The 15,659-nt window shown below is 40.5% G+C and overlaps 1 protein-coding gene across 12 annotated transcripts in view; it reads right to left on the bottom strand.

Moving 5' to 3' along the window:
• The window catches only part of ADGB (androglobin), a 244,834-nt gene that overhangs the window by 54,115 nt on the left and 175,060 nt on the right, over positions 1 to 15,659 (bottom strand). For 10 of the 12 annotated variants that reach the window (XR_009762282.1, XR_009762281.1, XR_009762283.1 and 7 more), the window contains 2 exons: positions 3,423 to 3,634; positions 1,589 to 1,700 (listed from right to left, as the gene is read on the bottom strand). Coding sequence is in view for 8 of the 12 variants with exons in the window: in XM_061624063.1 (XP_061480047.1) it covers positions 1,589 to 1,700; positions 3,423 to 3,634 (324 nt within the window). In the remaining 4 variants the exon portion in view is untranslated. The remainder of the gene's footprint in view (positions 1 to 1,588; positions 1,701 to 3,422; positions 3,635 to 15,659) is intronic. The other 2 variants (XM_061624060.1, XM_061624061.1) reach the window with 1 other exon arrangement.

Below are 15,659 nucleotides of genomic sequence, written 5' to 3'. Positions count from 1 at the left end.
TCTTGCACTTGGGTCCTGTTTGCGGGCTTCCCCCAGGCACCTGGTTGGCTACTGTGAGAACAGGATGCTGGACTAGATGAGCCACTGGCCTGATCCAGCAGGCTTTTCTTATGTTCTTATGGAGCCTTTGCCCCCCCCCCCCAGCCTCTTGGATCTGTTGCACAAGGATTGGTTCCTCCAAAAAAACCTGTGATGGCTTCAGGAGAGGAGGTGGTGGAAAAAATAGCACCCAAAGAAGGATGAGGCTGACTGCCTTCTTCATCAGATAGGGATTCCAGGTCCCTCTTGGTCCTTGCCTGTTGAACACGGCCTTGTCTGTCTCTACCAGTTGTCTCGTTGGTAACAGGCGCCCTGCCTTCCATAGCCACCCTGCCTGTCATAACTTGTGCCTCAGCCATCTCGTGCCTGACAGTAGAGGGGCAGGCTATTGCTGTTCCTGACTGATCCCCTGAAGTATGCGACTGCCCTGGTACCTGGCTGGGAAAGGGTGCTGACGCTGCGTCTGTTGCAGGTGTGTGGGGGGAGCGGCTTCATCCTCTTTGAGGAGTTCTCTGTTTTGTGGGTTGATTTCCCCATGGGAGCAATGCACGGTGGGACTTATGGGGGCAAAAGGGGTCTTGGGAAACTGCAACTGGAGAAGGCGCGGGGGGCACCTCTGCGGGTGAAGAAGATCACCGCTGCCCTCCAAGAAGGCCATTAACCTGGTGGCTTGGGGGGGCGAAATGCAGATTCCACAAGAAGTGGTAGCCGTCCTCCTTGCTGGTTTTCTGACTGGGGGGGGACGGCGGTTGCAGGTTGCTGGAGGCAATGGGACCTGTCCGTCGCTTCCCTCTACTGCTGAAGTGTGGGGAAAGGGCTGGCCACTGGTGAAGGGCCCAAAAAGTCTTGGCGTGGGCTGCAGACGCTGCTGCCTGTGGGAAGGCAGCTGTGGATGTTAAGGCGGCTGCCGCTGAGGCTTACTCCCAATAGGGAAGGTAGCGATGTTAGTGGGGGTGGATGTGTGGATGGGGGGCTGGAGAGGCCGAAGGCTCCTGGTACTGAGGTGGGGGGCACCCCCCGCTGTGGCTCCTTACCACGAAGAAAACTTCAAGGGGAAGGAACTCAATGTCTTTTTAAAAGAAAATTGAAGGGAAAGGATACAACAAAAAACAGAACAAACAGTAAAGGAAAAAACACCAATCAATGAAATAACATGAAAACAACACACAAGAAACAATACAGGTCTGAACCAATGGAGGCAGAGAGAGTCCAACCGTGTTCGGTGAAGGCAAAAGAGAACTGAGGCAGGAACAGGCACAGACCAGGAATGGACCTGCAAAAAAACTTCAGCAGTGCTCTTTTGCCTTCAACCACTAGGTGGAGCTAGCTACCCACCTGATATCATCTTTTACATGCACAGGAGAAACATTCTTAGGGTGGCACTGATGGCATTTATTTGAAATAATTAAATAACCTATTTGTAAGTTTGCATCACAACTCTGATAATGTAAGTTATGTAATTACTTTAGCTTACTGAAGTCAAAGAAATGTGTATTACCTAAGATACATTTCAATATATAATTTAAACATGTAACACAAAATAACTCACCTTTTATTTCATTTTTTTCCAGTTCTCTCAGTGCCTGAACAAATATCATTTGGTTCTCAGTAAGTGGCCAACTATTATACAACACTGAGGCTTGTATAATATATTTGTGAGACTGTAAGATCCAAATGCAATATATTATTCTTTCAGAAATCATCAGTTTCTTATTCTAAATTAAAACAAAACAATACATGTTTTTAGCCATTACCCCCTTGATTGCTGTCTTTGATTTCTGTAGGGTAGACAGTGAAGGAAAGATGGGCCAAAGTAGGAAGCCCGAAGAATCTGAACTTTGTAAATGTTGTGGTGTAAATTTGTTAAGCAGAGAATAACAGCGGTCTGAAATGTGTGTGTGCCAGTGTGTGTGCGTTTACCTAAGAAAGCAGGCTTTTACCCTGCATTGAGATCGAGACTTAAGACTTAGTAAAATAAGAAAAGCTACTTTATTTATAGAAATACACAGTAGATAGAAAGGCATACCTAGTTCTAACTAACTAACTAAGTTGGAGGCGTAACACCCAGGCTTGGGAGTTGACCTCACGGCTAGGAGAGAGAGAGCAGAGACAAAGGTGTCTCCTCTCTCCCGGACAGTTGGAGAAGAGAAGAGAGGAAAGGGTGAAAGGAGGAGGGACAGGTAAGCTTCCCTCAAGACATATCAGTCTAGCGAGGGAAGGAAGTCAGTCAGAGCATCATGGGTAAAGGTAATTAAGCCTATCCATCTGGAGGACCCTAACTCTATCTCCCTTCTGGAACATAAACAAAAGAACAAAACAGGAGTTGCTCTTGCCCCACTTCCAACAGTGAATTCCTATACAAAATGATCTGCACCTAACAGACTAAAATGTGGATCAAAACTTAACTATCCACCTATTCTTGCATTCTCTGAATTCATTTATTGGCAGCTGAGAGAACATACACATTTAAATATGAATTCTTAAAGGATTTTTAGAAGTCTTTTTAAAAATCTGCAGATTCATGCAGGAACAGTAAAATAGGCAAGAGAGGCATGACGGTATTTACACATCTGGATGTCAAAAGGGGTGTTGATTTGAAGAAGCAGAAAGGAAGGAAAGCAGATTCAGTGCCCTGTAGCTGTTTGCAAGGGAAGACAAAGCACTCCCCAAGGTGTTATTGAAGTATGCATCCTCCTTGACGACCTGACCATACCCTTGTTTCCTATAGGTTTGCTCCACAGGACTGTGTCAAGCAAAGACTTGGGCCAACACAACAGAGGAAGCAAACCATGACATAACACTAGCGGCCTCCTCTATTGGAGGTAAGCTTGTTCTCATTGTAGACAAGAAACAGGGATTCTCGATGAAGACTAATGGGTACACCTGATTGCCTCTGCATACAAGCATGTGCCTCTAATAAATTAATTTGGCAATTAATTAGCCCTGGCAAGAACAAAAGCATCACTTTAACAAGCACTGTTTAATAACTTTAAAAAATCAACAGTTATTAACATTTCTTAGTTAAGTACCCCCATATCCAGATTTGCACATTGTACTACAGTGATGACTCAGCAAGATAGCCTCACTGGCAGAGGTGTCCTGTTCAGTTTTTCAAACTGAGCTCTTTTGTCTTTTCACCCAGCTGCAAAAACACATTTGGCAGGAAACAAGAAGTACCTGAACCTTTCCCCCCCTCATTCTGTTGTTTTATATAATTCTCCCCTGAGGAAAGGGGATCTCTAACAGTTCTCTCCTGGAGAACTACACTGTTCAGTCTTCCTAAGCAACTTTAGAATGTGCTATTTATTTCACTGTGAAACAATGTAGCAGGAATTCTTCATTATTCTCAAAATTCCTCTGTGAATGTATTTATGATTTCTCACCTGGTGAAGTAAACTTTCATCAATGACAGGTGCAACAACAGTTTCTTCTTCTGTTGAGGCTGGACCTTCTTGTGAAGACTTGGTTGAAGACTTGACATTCTTCTGAGCTGCCACAGCACCTTTTTTCTTAGGGACTACAACTTCAGGTTCCTTTTTGGAAGTGCTTTGGGCAACTCCGCCTTTACTTGCTGTTGCTGAGAGAGGCAGAAAAGCTTTAAAAAGGATTTTAGTACTTACTCATTTGAATACAAGTTCTTACTAACTTGAATTTCATATATATTTCTGTAATTCCCTCCTTCCCTCTCTTTACTTAGCAACCTCTCTATTTTTTTCTAAGGATTTATATCCCGCCTATCATGAACTTTCCCATGGCAGTTCAAAACAGTAAAAGCAATAATATAATAATAAAATACAAATAAAGACAATTTGCATGAACTGCAATAGCAAAACAGCATAAAAACCATCATCAGAAATAAATTTCACACATAAAATACATGTGAAAATAAAGTCTTTGCTTGACACCAAAATAACAGAGGAGAGTCTCTCTGAGGAGAGCATGCAGTAATTAAGTACCACCACTAAAAAGGCCCAAACTCTGGTTTCCACCCACTATATTTATCATAGCAAAACTTCCCAAAGATTTCAGTGAATAGGCAGGCCAATATGGAAAAAACCATTTTACTCACCAGAAATGTGTTCTCTGGGGGCACCAGGACACCGCCAAGTAGGATATTATCTTACTCTCCTATTGCTTGAGACAGGAAAGAGTTAACACTCCAAAGGACTCACACCTTAGCCCCTCTCACCGAGTGACAGTTCACCATCTGGCCAAGCTTGAAAGTATTACACTTACAACACTAACAACATCATGACTCAAAATAACATTGCATTTGTTAAAGCCAACATGAAACATGAACTTGCGAACTTCTAGGTCAGTTCCCTGACCCTTCAATCTTCCCCCATTTTCCTGGTGTTATTCTTCCTCACATTGCATCCCAGGATGGGCCTTAGTGGTGTCCTGGTGCCCCCAGAGAAACACCTTTCTGGTGAGTAAAACAGTTCCTTCTCCGGTGGGCACCAGGAGACCTCCAACTGGAATGTTCCAAAGCTGACCTCCTGTGTGGGTGGGTACATGCCCCTTAATGATCTGGCAGCACCTGCTAAGGAACTCAGCTCCCTGCGGCTGCCTTTGTAGATGCATAAATTGTGGTAACCCAGGTGGGTAGGGGAGGCTTCAAGGCACCAGGCTCCGACATTAAGGACTGGAAGGATGAGCAGGGGGAGTGGACAAGCAGCAGGGAGAATTCTCAGTGCATGCATATCCCAGTAACTGACACCTTGACTCTCCCTGCTTCTGCTCCTCCCGCTGAAAACCAACAGCAAGAACTGCTGGAGACCACCCATGTGGAGATTGATCTGTTACGTACACCCCTGCTCCTCCACCAACAGTCAAGGCGCCGCCTGCTACATCTGACATTTCCCAGCTGGGCACCCTGCAGGTTCCCACAGTCAAGCAGACTGACTGCCCACGACTCTGAGGGAGAAGCTGAGAGCCACCTCCCTTCACCCCATTCGTACTGATGACAGAAGAGGCAAATTCAAGTGTTGTTAAGCCAACAACTTCATGCAAAAACCCAGGCTTCTTAAGGAGGTATGTGTGTGTTTCTTTACTGCATCAACGTTGGAGTGCTGCAGAGTCATGCTTAGTTAGACAGGGCAAAGTTCCTAGAAAGCATAGTTAGGTGGATGAATTGTAAAGCTCTTGATAACTGTTATAATAAAAAGAGAAAAACTCCCAGAACTGAGTGAGCCTCCGTTCCTCAACTTTGGGCAGGACAGCTTGACACAGCCCCTTACTTCTCCACCTGACAACACCATGACAGAGATGGAAGTGAGTGGCAGGCAAGGAGGTCTCCATGAAGCATTCCAGAATGTGTTAACCAAGCTCCAGCAACTTCATGCCAAGAATCAGACCTTGCGACAGCAAATGACCCAGCTAGCTACCCAGAAGGCTAATTTGCAACCGGGGGGCGGCGGCCATCTTGCCCAATCCTGCACCTCGAGCCAAGCCTCCAGTCGGTTTGCCTCCTCATTATAATGTGAATAAAGAGTTATTCACGACATTCATAGCCCAGTGTGAATTGTATATCCATGTCAGGCAGTCGGACTTTCCTAATGACGCCTTGAAAGTGGCTTTCATCATCAGTCTTCTAGAGGGAGAGGCTGCTCAATGGGTCACTCCCCTGCTTCTTTGCAATGACCCCATGCTAAATCAGTTTGACAACTTTTTGAGGAAGATGGTGGAAATCTTCCGAGACCCTCAGAGAAAAGCCACTGTGTCATGTTGGCTGCAGAAGCTGCATCAGTGCAAGGACTCTGTCACCACTTATACCAATGCTTTTCGAATCCTGGCTCAGGAGCTGGACTGGAACAACTCAGCTCTGATGTGCCATTACCAAGAAGGTCTTAGTGGGGAGATCCTGGATGAGCTGGCATGCACCACACCATCTCAATCCCTATAGGTTCTCATTCATCTGTGCTTGCAGATAGCTGTGCCTCCCACTCCCTTCCTCACGCCCGCTACACCCCCAGCATGGGAACCTTGGCACAGAGTCTGAACCATGCAACTGGGGGGACACGGCCACACCTGATGGAGGTGGAGAAGGAGAAGCAACGAAAGGAGGGCTTGTGTTTATACTGTGGGAAGCCAAGGCATATGGCCAAATCCTGTCCTGCCAAGTCGGAAAAGGCATCAGTGCAGGAAAACTACAAATCCCAGCTCTCAGGAGTGACTTCGATTCAAGACACCTCAGGAACAGCCTCTTCTGTCCAAGTCCACCTTGCATCTGCCCATTCGCTTGGGATTGCCAGAGGGTCCCGACCTCCAAGTTGGATTCAGGTGCTTCCACCAACGTCATGGATGTGGACTTTGCAAAAAAAGCATCACATGCCCATCACAGAGCTCAAGTCGCTGCTGTCAGTGGAGACCATAGACAGCCAACCGCTGAAATCAGAGACGGTCACCAGGGCCACCAAGCCCCTGAAAGTGGAGTAACCAGGACACGTGGAAAGGATGTCATTTTATTTGGCAGCGCTGCCCCGCTTTCCTGTAGTGCTGGGCATGACTGGCTGGCTCAGCACAATACAGTCATCTCTTGGAAGGAGGCCACAGTAACATTTCAATCAGAATACTGCAAGCAGCACTGTCAGCCCCAAGGAACCAGAACCTGTCATGTTGGCAGCTACCACTCCGCCAGAAGAGATGCGGTTGCCAGAAAAGTATCAGGACTTTAAAGATGTGTTTGACAAAAAAGAAGCTGACCAGCTCCCCCCCCCCATGACTGTGCCATAGACTTATTGCCTGGGGCAAGTATCCCTTCGGGGCACATTTATTCCTTGTCAGAGCCAGAGTTGGAGGCACTGAGGGAGTTTCTGGACACCAATCTACAGCAAGGATTCACATGACCATTCAAGTCCTCTGCCCACGCACTTTTGCTGTTTGTCAAGAAGAATGGCGAGTTACGTCCATGTCAGGATTACAGGGAGTTGAACCGGCTCATGATCCTCAACAAATACCCCCTGCCCCTTATCAGTGAGATGATAGAGCGCCTACAGTTGGCAAAGATCAACACCAAACTGGACTTAAGTGGAGCATACAATTTGGTCAGAATAAAGGAGGATGAGTGGAAAACTGCCTTCAAGACCCGCTATGGACACTTTGAATGCCTGGTCATGCCGTTCAGACTATGAAATGCTCCAGATCTCTTCCAAAATTTCATGAATGACATCTTCTGGGACTATTTGGACCACTTCATGATAGTTTATTTAGATTACATTCTTATTTACTCTAATTCCCCAGAGCAGCATGAGGCGCATGTGAAGGCGGTACTGCAGAGACTAAGAGAGCATCACTTGTATGCCAAGCTGGAGAACTGCAGATTTGACTTGACCACTTCGGAGTTCCTGGGCTATCGCATCTCTCCAGCAGGAATGGAGATGGACCTGGAGAAGATGCGTTGTGTGCTCTCTTGGCACCCTCCCAAAACCAAAAAAGATCATTAGCGTTTCTCAGGGTTTGCTAACTACTACACGCGCTTCATCACCGCTTTTTCAAACCGGACCACCCCACTCACTGACTGCCTGAAAGGCCCTGGACGCTTTCATTGGACTGAAGCAGCCCAAAAAGTGTTTGAGGAGCTGAAGTAGATGTTTCCCTCAGAGCCCATTCTCCAGCATGCTGATTCCCAGCAACCCTTTGGAAAGTGATGCATCGGACATAGCAATCAAAGCAGTGTTATTACAGCCCACCAAGAAAGAGGGAGGCTTATGACCCTGCACTTACTTTTCCAGAAAGCTAACAAGCACCAAGAGGAATTATACAGTCTGGGAGAAGGAGCTGCTGGCAATTTGTGATGCCTTCGAGACCTGACACCATCTGTTGGAGGGGGCACGGCATGAAGTGGAGGTTCGTACTGACTATCGAAACTTATAGAGTTTACTTCCTCCAAACATTTATAATACATTGCAGATAGCCCATCTGGTCCTGGCGCCTTTCCTAATTTAATTTTGTTTATAGCTTCAGATATCTCTCTTGACGTGATAGGGCCATTAATAACTTGTCTCTGAAAGTCTGTAATTTTAGGCAAATTCTGTTTAGATATATACTCTTCTATTTTTTCAGATGGAATTTCCTGACACTTGTACAATGTTGAATAATATTGATGAAAAATCTTTTTGATTTTTACATTATCTGTCAGCGTCTCATCTCCTTCTTGTATCTTTAAAATAATATTTTTTTGACGTTCTTTTCTTAATTTATATGCTAACCATTTCCCTGGTTTATTTGCAAATTCAAAAGTCCTTTGTTTAGCAAAATTTAGTTTTCTTTCAATTTCTCTAACTGTCAGCATTGATACTTGATTCTGTAACATTTTAATTTGATTTACAATAGAAACTTTAGTTGGATTCTTTTTCAATTCTTCCTCTTTTTGTTTTATTTCTTCCAAAATTAATTGCATTTTCTGTTTTTTCTTTTTTTTTAATTCAGAGTTACATTTAATAAAATATCCCCTCATAAATGCCTTACTTGTATCCCAAACGATATTTTCATTTGTTCCTTTATGTAAATTATGTTCAAAAAACTCTTTTAATTTCTTCTTACATTTTTGTACTACTTTGTCATTCTGTAATAAAGATTCATTTAGTCTCCATCTAAATCCAAGATTTTTTTTTTTTAAGTTAATATCACAGGATTGTGGTCCGAAAAAGTTTTTGGTAATATATCCATTTTAAAAATATCCTTCGCTAGAATTTTAGACATCCAAATCATATCAATCCTCGAGAATGTTTTATGTCTTTCTGAAAAATAAGTAAATTCCTTTGCGTTATCATTTATATATCTCCAGGTATCCACCAATTCTAAATGTTCCATCAGTTCAAAGCAAATCTTCGGTAATTTACCCTGTGTCTCTTTAATATTTTTTTCAGAAAGTCTATCAATTTTTGGTGAGATTACTCCATTCCAATCACCCATGACGCACCAATGATCATATGAAAACTCTGACAATTTTTCCATAAGTCCTGTGTAAAACCTTGTTTTATCTTCATTGGGGGCATAAATACCCACTATCAAAATGTTTGTACCCTGTAAAGTAATTTCAACCCCCACAAATCTACCACTATCATCCAGTAATACCAATTTAGGAAGCAATTGTGGGTTAATGTAAAGAACAACTCCATTTTTTTTTTTGGTCCAGCCGAAATAAATTCTTCACCCAAATTTTTACAAATCAAATATTTGGAATCTTTCTTCTTAATATGAGTTTCTTGTAAACAAATTATATCCAATTTTAATTTTTTCAAATAATGAAACACTTTCTTTCTCTTCTGCGCCGTGTTGGCTCCATTTATATTCCAAGTTAGATATTTGTAATCCATCTTTAAGCGTGTATTTTAAAATGTGCCTGATGCTCCTTTTAATCCATCGTCTTCCTTCCCCTCCTCTGCATGTTCTTGTTGACTTTGTTTCCCAGGAATTATATCCATATCTTTGAGTTTATCTTCTTCCATGTCTTTTGAAGCTTTTCTCAAGAAGTCCCTTGCTTTTTGAACAGTATTCAATCTATATTTCTGTTGTCTGAATGTAAAAATCACTCCTTCTGGAACATCCCATCTAAATTGAATTTTGCATTGCTTAAGTTTTTCTGTAAAGAAAGCATATTCTTTTCTCTTACGTAAAAGTCTAATAGGAATTTCTTTCATCACCAGTATTTCCTTACCATCAATTTTAAAGGTATTGTTGAAGTGTTGTTGTAATACCATATCTCTGGTCGTCTTCTTTATAAAGTGAACAAGCACATCTCTTGGAATTTTTTTCATTGTTGCATATCTGGAATTAATTCTATAAACTTTGTCTATTTCAAATTTCATCCGATCTTCATTCAAATCCAGAAATTTTACTAAAGCATTAACAATTTTATCTCTGATGTCTTCACCTGTTTCCTCAGGGATTGCACGGAATCTCAAACAATGTTCTTTATTTCTCATTTCAGTCACAGCCATATAGTCCAAGTTTTTTTCTAATTCCAGATTTAATATATCTGTTCTATTCTCCAAGATTTGTACCTTTTCTTTAGTATTTTTTGCATCCTCCTTTATTTGCCCAATTGTCCCTTTAATCTCATCCACTTGTGTTTTAATATAGTCTTTTATATCTGTCAATTCAGTTTTCATTTCCTGTTTTATATCACTAATCCCTTCCATTATTTTTTGAAACATATCTGGGGGTATAGCCCCTTCCTGTGGATCAATTGAACCTCTTCGCTCCTGGGCCTTAGTTGCTTTTTTAGTTGTCATTCTCGAAAGAAGCCTTTAATTTCTGATATTAACCACTGTTCCAAAACCTAGAGGCAGTCTATTTCTTTTTTTTTTCCTCCACCAACAAAAGAGTTAATATTCCAGGCCTGTTATTATAGTCCGGCCAGCACAGCACAGTTCCTATCTACGTCCAGGAATGCAAAACAATTCTGGTTCACAACACCAAACGATTAGTAACATATACGAACAGCAGATTCGTCCAAAAAGAAATAGTCCAAGGAGAAAAATAGTCCAAAATATATTTCCATCAAATAATAATTACCTCCTATCCGTTTTTAAACTTTAAAACTCCAAATTCAGGCCAGCTTTTTGTCGTAAAAAAATATATAAGTTGTTTACATTTTCTTTCTTCCTTAATTATATTTAAAAGAGAAAAAGTATGACTCACCCAGATTTCTCAGTTGCTGATTCGTAAACAAATCCCTTTTATTGTAGTAATTTAAGCCAAATGATAAGATTTAGACAGAAGTAGGCTCGCTGGTTAAGGACGTTTTTTTAAGAAGAAAAAAAAATGCTTCGCTTTTTTCCAGTACAGCTTGCTGGAAGTCCTGACTCCATCTTCAGCCGATCGGCATGCCTTCTTATCTCAGGGATTTCCTGATCAATTCCAGCAGCCGACAGCTCAACGAAGTCCTGTGGAAAATCTGATCGGTTCTCCTATACCTTGGAGAACATTTAAGCCAGTCAAAGTTTCCTCTTGGCTGGCTTTTAAACTGAAAAAAGCTTCCTCTGAGACAGAGATCTCTCAGAGACAGTCACCAGCTGAGCACTCACTTCCGGGAACTACCTTTACAGGTAGTAATGAATTCTATTCTGCAAGAGGGAAAGATACCGGATAGTTGGAAAAATGCTAACATAACATTAATACCTAAAGAGGAGCAAGATTTAACTAAAACAAAAAATTATCGGCCAATATCTCTATTGAATAATGACTATAAAATTTTTACAATGATCTTGGCAGAAAGAATGAAAATAATATTGCAACAATTTATCCAGGAAGATCAATCAGGGTTTTTACCTAAAAGACAATTACGTGACAACGTCAGGAATGTCTTGAATGTGTTGGAATATTTAGAACAACGAAATGATAAACAAGCAGCTTTGATTTTTTTAGATGCTGAAAAAGCATTTGATAATTTGAATTGGAAATTTATGTTTCAGGTTTTGGAGCAAATGGATTTTGGAGACAATTTTATAAAATGGATTAGATCGATTTATACATCTCAGAAGGCTCAGATAATTGTTAACGGAGATTTAACGGATTCATGTGAAATACAAAAGGGTACAAGACAGGGATGTCCATTATCTCCCCTTTTATTTATTCTGGTCTTAGAAGTGCTGCTTAGAGATATAAGGCAAGATAAAAGGATTTCGGGATTAAAGATAAAAAAAGAAGAATATAAATTGAGAGCATTTGCTGATGATTTGATAATTGTACTAGAAAACCCTTTGGAAGGAATTAATGTATTGATGGACAAATTAAAAGAATTTGGACCGTTAGCAGGATTTAAGATCAACAATCAAAAAACAAAGATGTTAGTGAAAAATTTAACTTTAAGGGAACAGAAAGAGTTAATGGACAAGACAGATTTTACAATAGAGAAAAAGTTGAAATATTTAGGTATCATTATGACAAATAAAAATTCAAAGTTGTTTCATAATAATTATGAAAAATTATGGACAGAGATTAAGAAAGATTTGCTAAAATGGGATAAACTACAATTGTCATTAATGGGTAGAGTATCTGTGATAAAAATGAATGTATTACCGAGAATGATGTTTTTGTTTCAAACAATACCTGTAATATCCTCTGATTTACCTTTTAAACAATGGCAAAAAGATATCTCTAAATTTGTATGGCAAGGAAAAAAACCAAGAGTTAAATTTAAACTACTACAAGATGCCAAAGAAAGAGGAGGACTGGGATTACCAAATCTGAGACTTTATTTTGCTGCCTGCTGTCTAGTCTGGATAAAGGAATGGATCTTATTGAGGAATAAAAGACTATTGGATTTGGAGGGCCATAATTTGAAGTGGGGATGGCATGGATATCTATGGTATGACAAAGTAAAAGTAAATGTAGACTTTAATAATCATTTTATAAGACGTCCTCTGTTGAAAATATGGAATAGATATAAACCAAGGTTTTATTCGAAAATACCATTATGTGTCTCAAGTCAAGAAGCGTTTTACAGAAGAGAAATGGCTGGAAAAGTGAAATGGTTAACTTATCAAGAACTATTAGAAAATGTACATGGAGAATATATAATGAAAGAGAGAGAACAACTGACAAAGGAAGGATATAGTTTTCAATGGTTTGCCTATTTACAATTGTTAGAAAGATATAAAATGGACAAGAAAATGTATGGGTTTGAAATAAGTAAATCTGATTTTGAAATAGGATTGTGCACAAATGATGAAAATATAATTGCGAAAATGTATAAACTCTTACTGAAAATGGATATGGAGGAAGAACAAGTAAAAGAGTGTATGGTAAAGTGGGCAAAAAATTTTGGTTATAACATACAAATGGATCAATGGGAAAATATGTGGAAAAAAGTCTTGAGATTTACACTATGCTATAATCTTAAAGAAAATTTCTATAAAATGACGTACCGTTGGTACATGACTCCAGAAAAGTTGTCAAAAATGTATAGTAATGTTTCTAATGTTTGTTGGAAATGTAAACAACAAGAAGGATCATTTTATCATATGTGGTGGCTGTGTAAAAAGGCAAAATCATTTTGGGCACAGATAGGTAGGAAGATGCAAAAAATTCTAAAGATAAATATTCAGTCAAAACCAGAATTTTTTTTATTGGGTTTTATGGATAAACAAATAGAAAAGAAATATGGAAGAATAATATTATATATGATTACGGCAGCAAGATTATTATATGCACAAAAGTGGAAAATGGAATCAACACCAACAACGGAAGAATGGCTATTGAAATTAATGGACTTAGTAGAAATGGATAAATTGACATGTCTACTTAGAGAAAAATCGACAGATACATTTCTTAAGGAATGGAAGCCTCTCTTAGACTTTTTGTTGAAAGATCAAAATAAAATGATGATATTGGGATTTGACGATTAACTAAGACAGCCTATGGAGAAAAGTGATCCTGTATGTATACATTAAGGGACAGGTTTGATGTATATTATATACTTATAGCTGATCTGCGACAAATCGGAAGTCAACTATTTTATTTTTATTTTTTTGTTGTTATGTTTTTTGACTTTGTTTTGTTTGTCTTTTGAAAAATTTGAATAAAAATTATTAAAAAAAAAAAGAAACTTATAGAGTTTACTGACAGCCCGCAAGCTGAATCAGCAACAGGTTCAGTGGGCACAGTTCTTTGCCAGGTTCCACTTTCACATCAATTACACACATGCCAGTCATTGACACCTCGACTCCCCCTCTTCTGCTTCCCCCACTGAAATGCAACAAGAACTGTTGGAGACCACCCCTGTGGAGACTGATCTGTTACATACATCCCCTGCTCCTCCACCCACAGTCAAGCACCGCCTGCTACTGACATTTCCCAGCCGGGCGCCCCACAGGTTCCCACAGCTGAGCAGGCTGACCACCCACAACTTTCAGAGGGTGAAGCGGAGAGCCAGCCCCCTTTGCCATGTTCGCGACAATGGCAGAAGAGGGAAATTCAAGTGTCGTTAAGGAGGAGCCGACTTTGTGCCAAAATCCAGGCTTCTTAAGGAGGCACGGGGGTGTCTGTTTCTTTGCTGTGTCAATGTCGGAGAGCTGCGGAGTCATGCTTAGTTAGAGTTAGTGAGGGCAAAGTTCCTAGAAAGCAGAGTTAGGTGGATGAGTCATAAAGCTTTTGATATAACTGTTACTTTACTAAAAAGAAAAAACTCCCAAAACCGAGTAAGCCTCCATTCCTCAACATCAGGCAGGACATAAATGCCCATTTTATAGTACTTGATAAATGTATCCGAGTTTGCCCAAGTGGCTGCCCAACAAACCTCTTGTTGAGGAACATTTGTTGCATGTGCTGCATAAGCAGCTGCTGCTCTTGTTGAATGTGCCATATCACGTGCAGAGTAAGGTGTACCCCTGAATGCTATGGAAGCAGCCAGATAAGCTCCAGCTAGGAGGAACCTACTAATGGACACCTGGTAATTTATGCAACCAAACCTCCTGAGTGTTTCAAAAGCAGCCAGGAAATCTCTGACTAGGTGAAACTTCTCATACCTACAAAGCAATGCCTGAAATATTGTCATGCTATGCAAACCTGCTGAGTGCCAGTAATCTGCAAACGTAAACTGCTGTTTAAATGAACATAAAGGAACAACAGAAGGCCTGGTAGCCTTAATTTCCAGTAAATTAAGGATTATATAAGAAGCATGTGTTTGTCTTCAATTCTGTTGTCCACATTCTCAAAAAACTATATAAAAAACTATCTATCTGTTGAAGACAAGGAATAAAGACAAGTTAACTTACATGTAAAGCAGGCATTAAATTTGCTAGTGATCTTCCTCAAGGGAGGAAATGAAATGGAATTGCATGTGACTGAATCTGTCCAGATTTTGACAATAATTTGTCAAGAAATATGGAAAACTAAACAATGGCCTACAGACTGGAAGTGTTCAATATACATCCCAATTCCAAAGAAAGGGAATTCCAGGGAATGCAGTAATTATCAAACTACTGCCTTAATATCCCATGCAAATAAAGTAATGCTCAAGATTCTACAACAAAGGCTCTTACCATATATGGAGCGAGAAATGTCAGACGTCCAAGCTGGAGTTAGAAAGGGAAGAGGCACCAGACATATATTGCAAACATACGTTGGATAATGGAACGGACCAAGGAGTTTCAGAAGGAAATCACTCTGTGCTTTATAGATTACAGCAAAGCCTTTGACTGTGTAGATCATGAAAAACTATGGAATGCTTCAAAATAAATGGGGGTGCCACAGCATCTGATTGTCCTGATGCACAACCTATACTCTGCACAAGAGGCTATTGTAAGGACAGAATATGGAGAAACTGATCGGTTCCCCATCAGAAAGGGGGTGAGACAGGGGTGTATTTTATCACCCTAGTTTAATCCTCATGTAGAACATATCATACAGAAAGTGGGATTGGACCAAGATGAAGGAGGTGTGAAAATTGGTGGGAGAAATACCAATAATTTAAGATATAGAGACGATACCATCCTACTAGCAGAAACCAGTAATGATTTGAAACGAATGCTGATGAAAGTTAAAGAGGAAAGCACAAAAGCAGGACTACAGCTGAATGTCAAGAAGACTAAAATAATGACAACAGAAGATTTATGTAACTTTAAAGTTGACAATGAGGACATTGAACTTATCAATACCTTGGCACAGTCATT

Source organism: Rhineura floridana, chromosome 4, assembly GCF_030035675.1.
Source record: "Rhineura floridana isolate rRhiFlo1 chromosome 4, rRhiFlo1.hap2, whole genome shotgun sequence".
NCBI lineage: Eukaryota > Metazoa > Chordata > Lepidosauria > Squamata > Rhineuridae > Rhineura > Rhineura floridana.
This window is presented reverse-complemented; position numbering and strand designations above follow the sequence as displayed.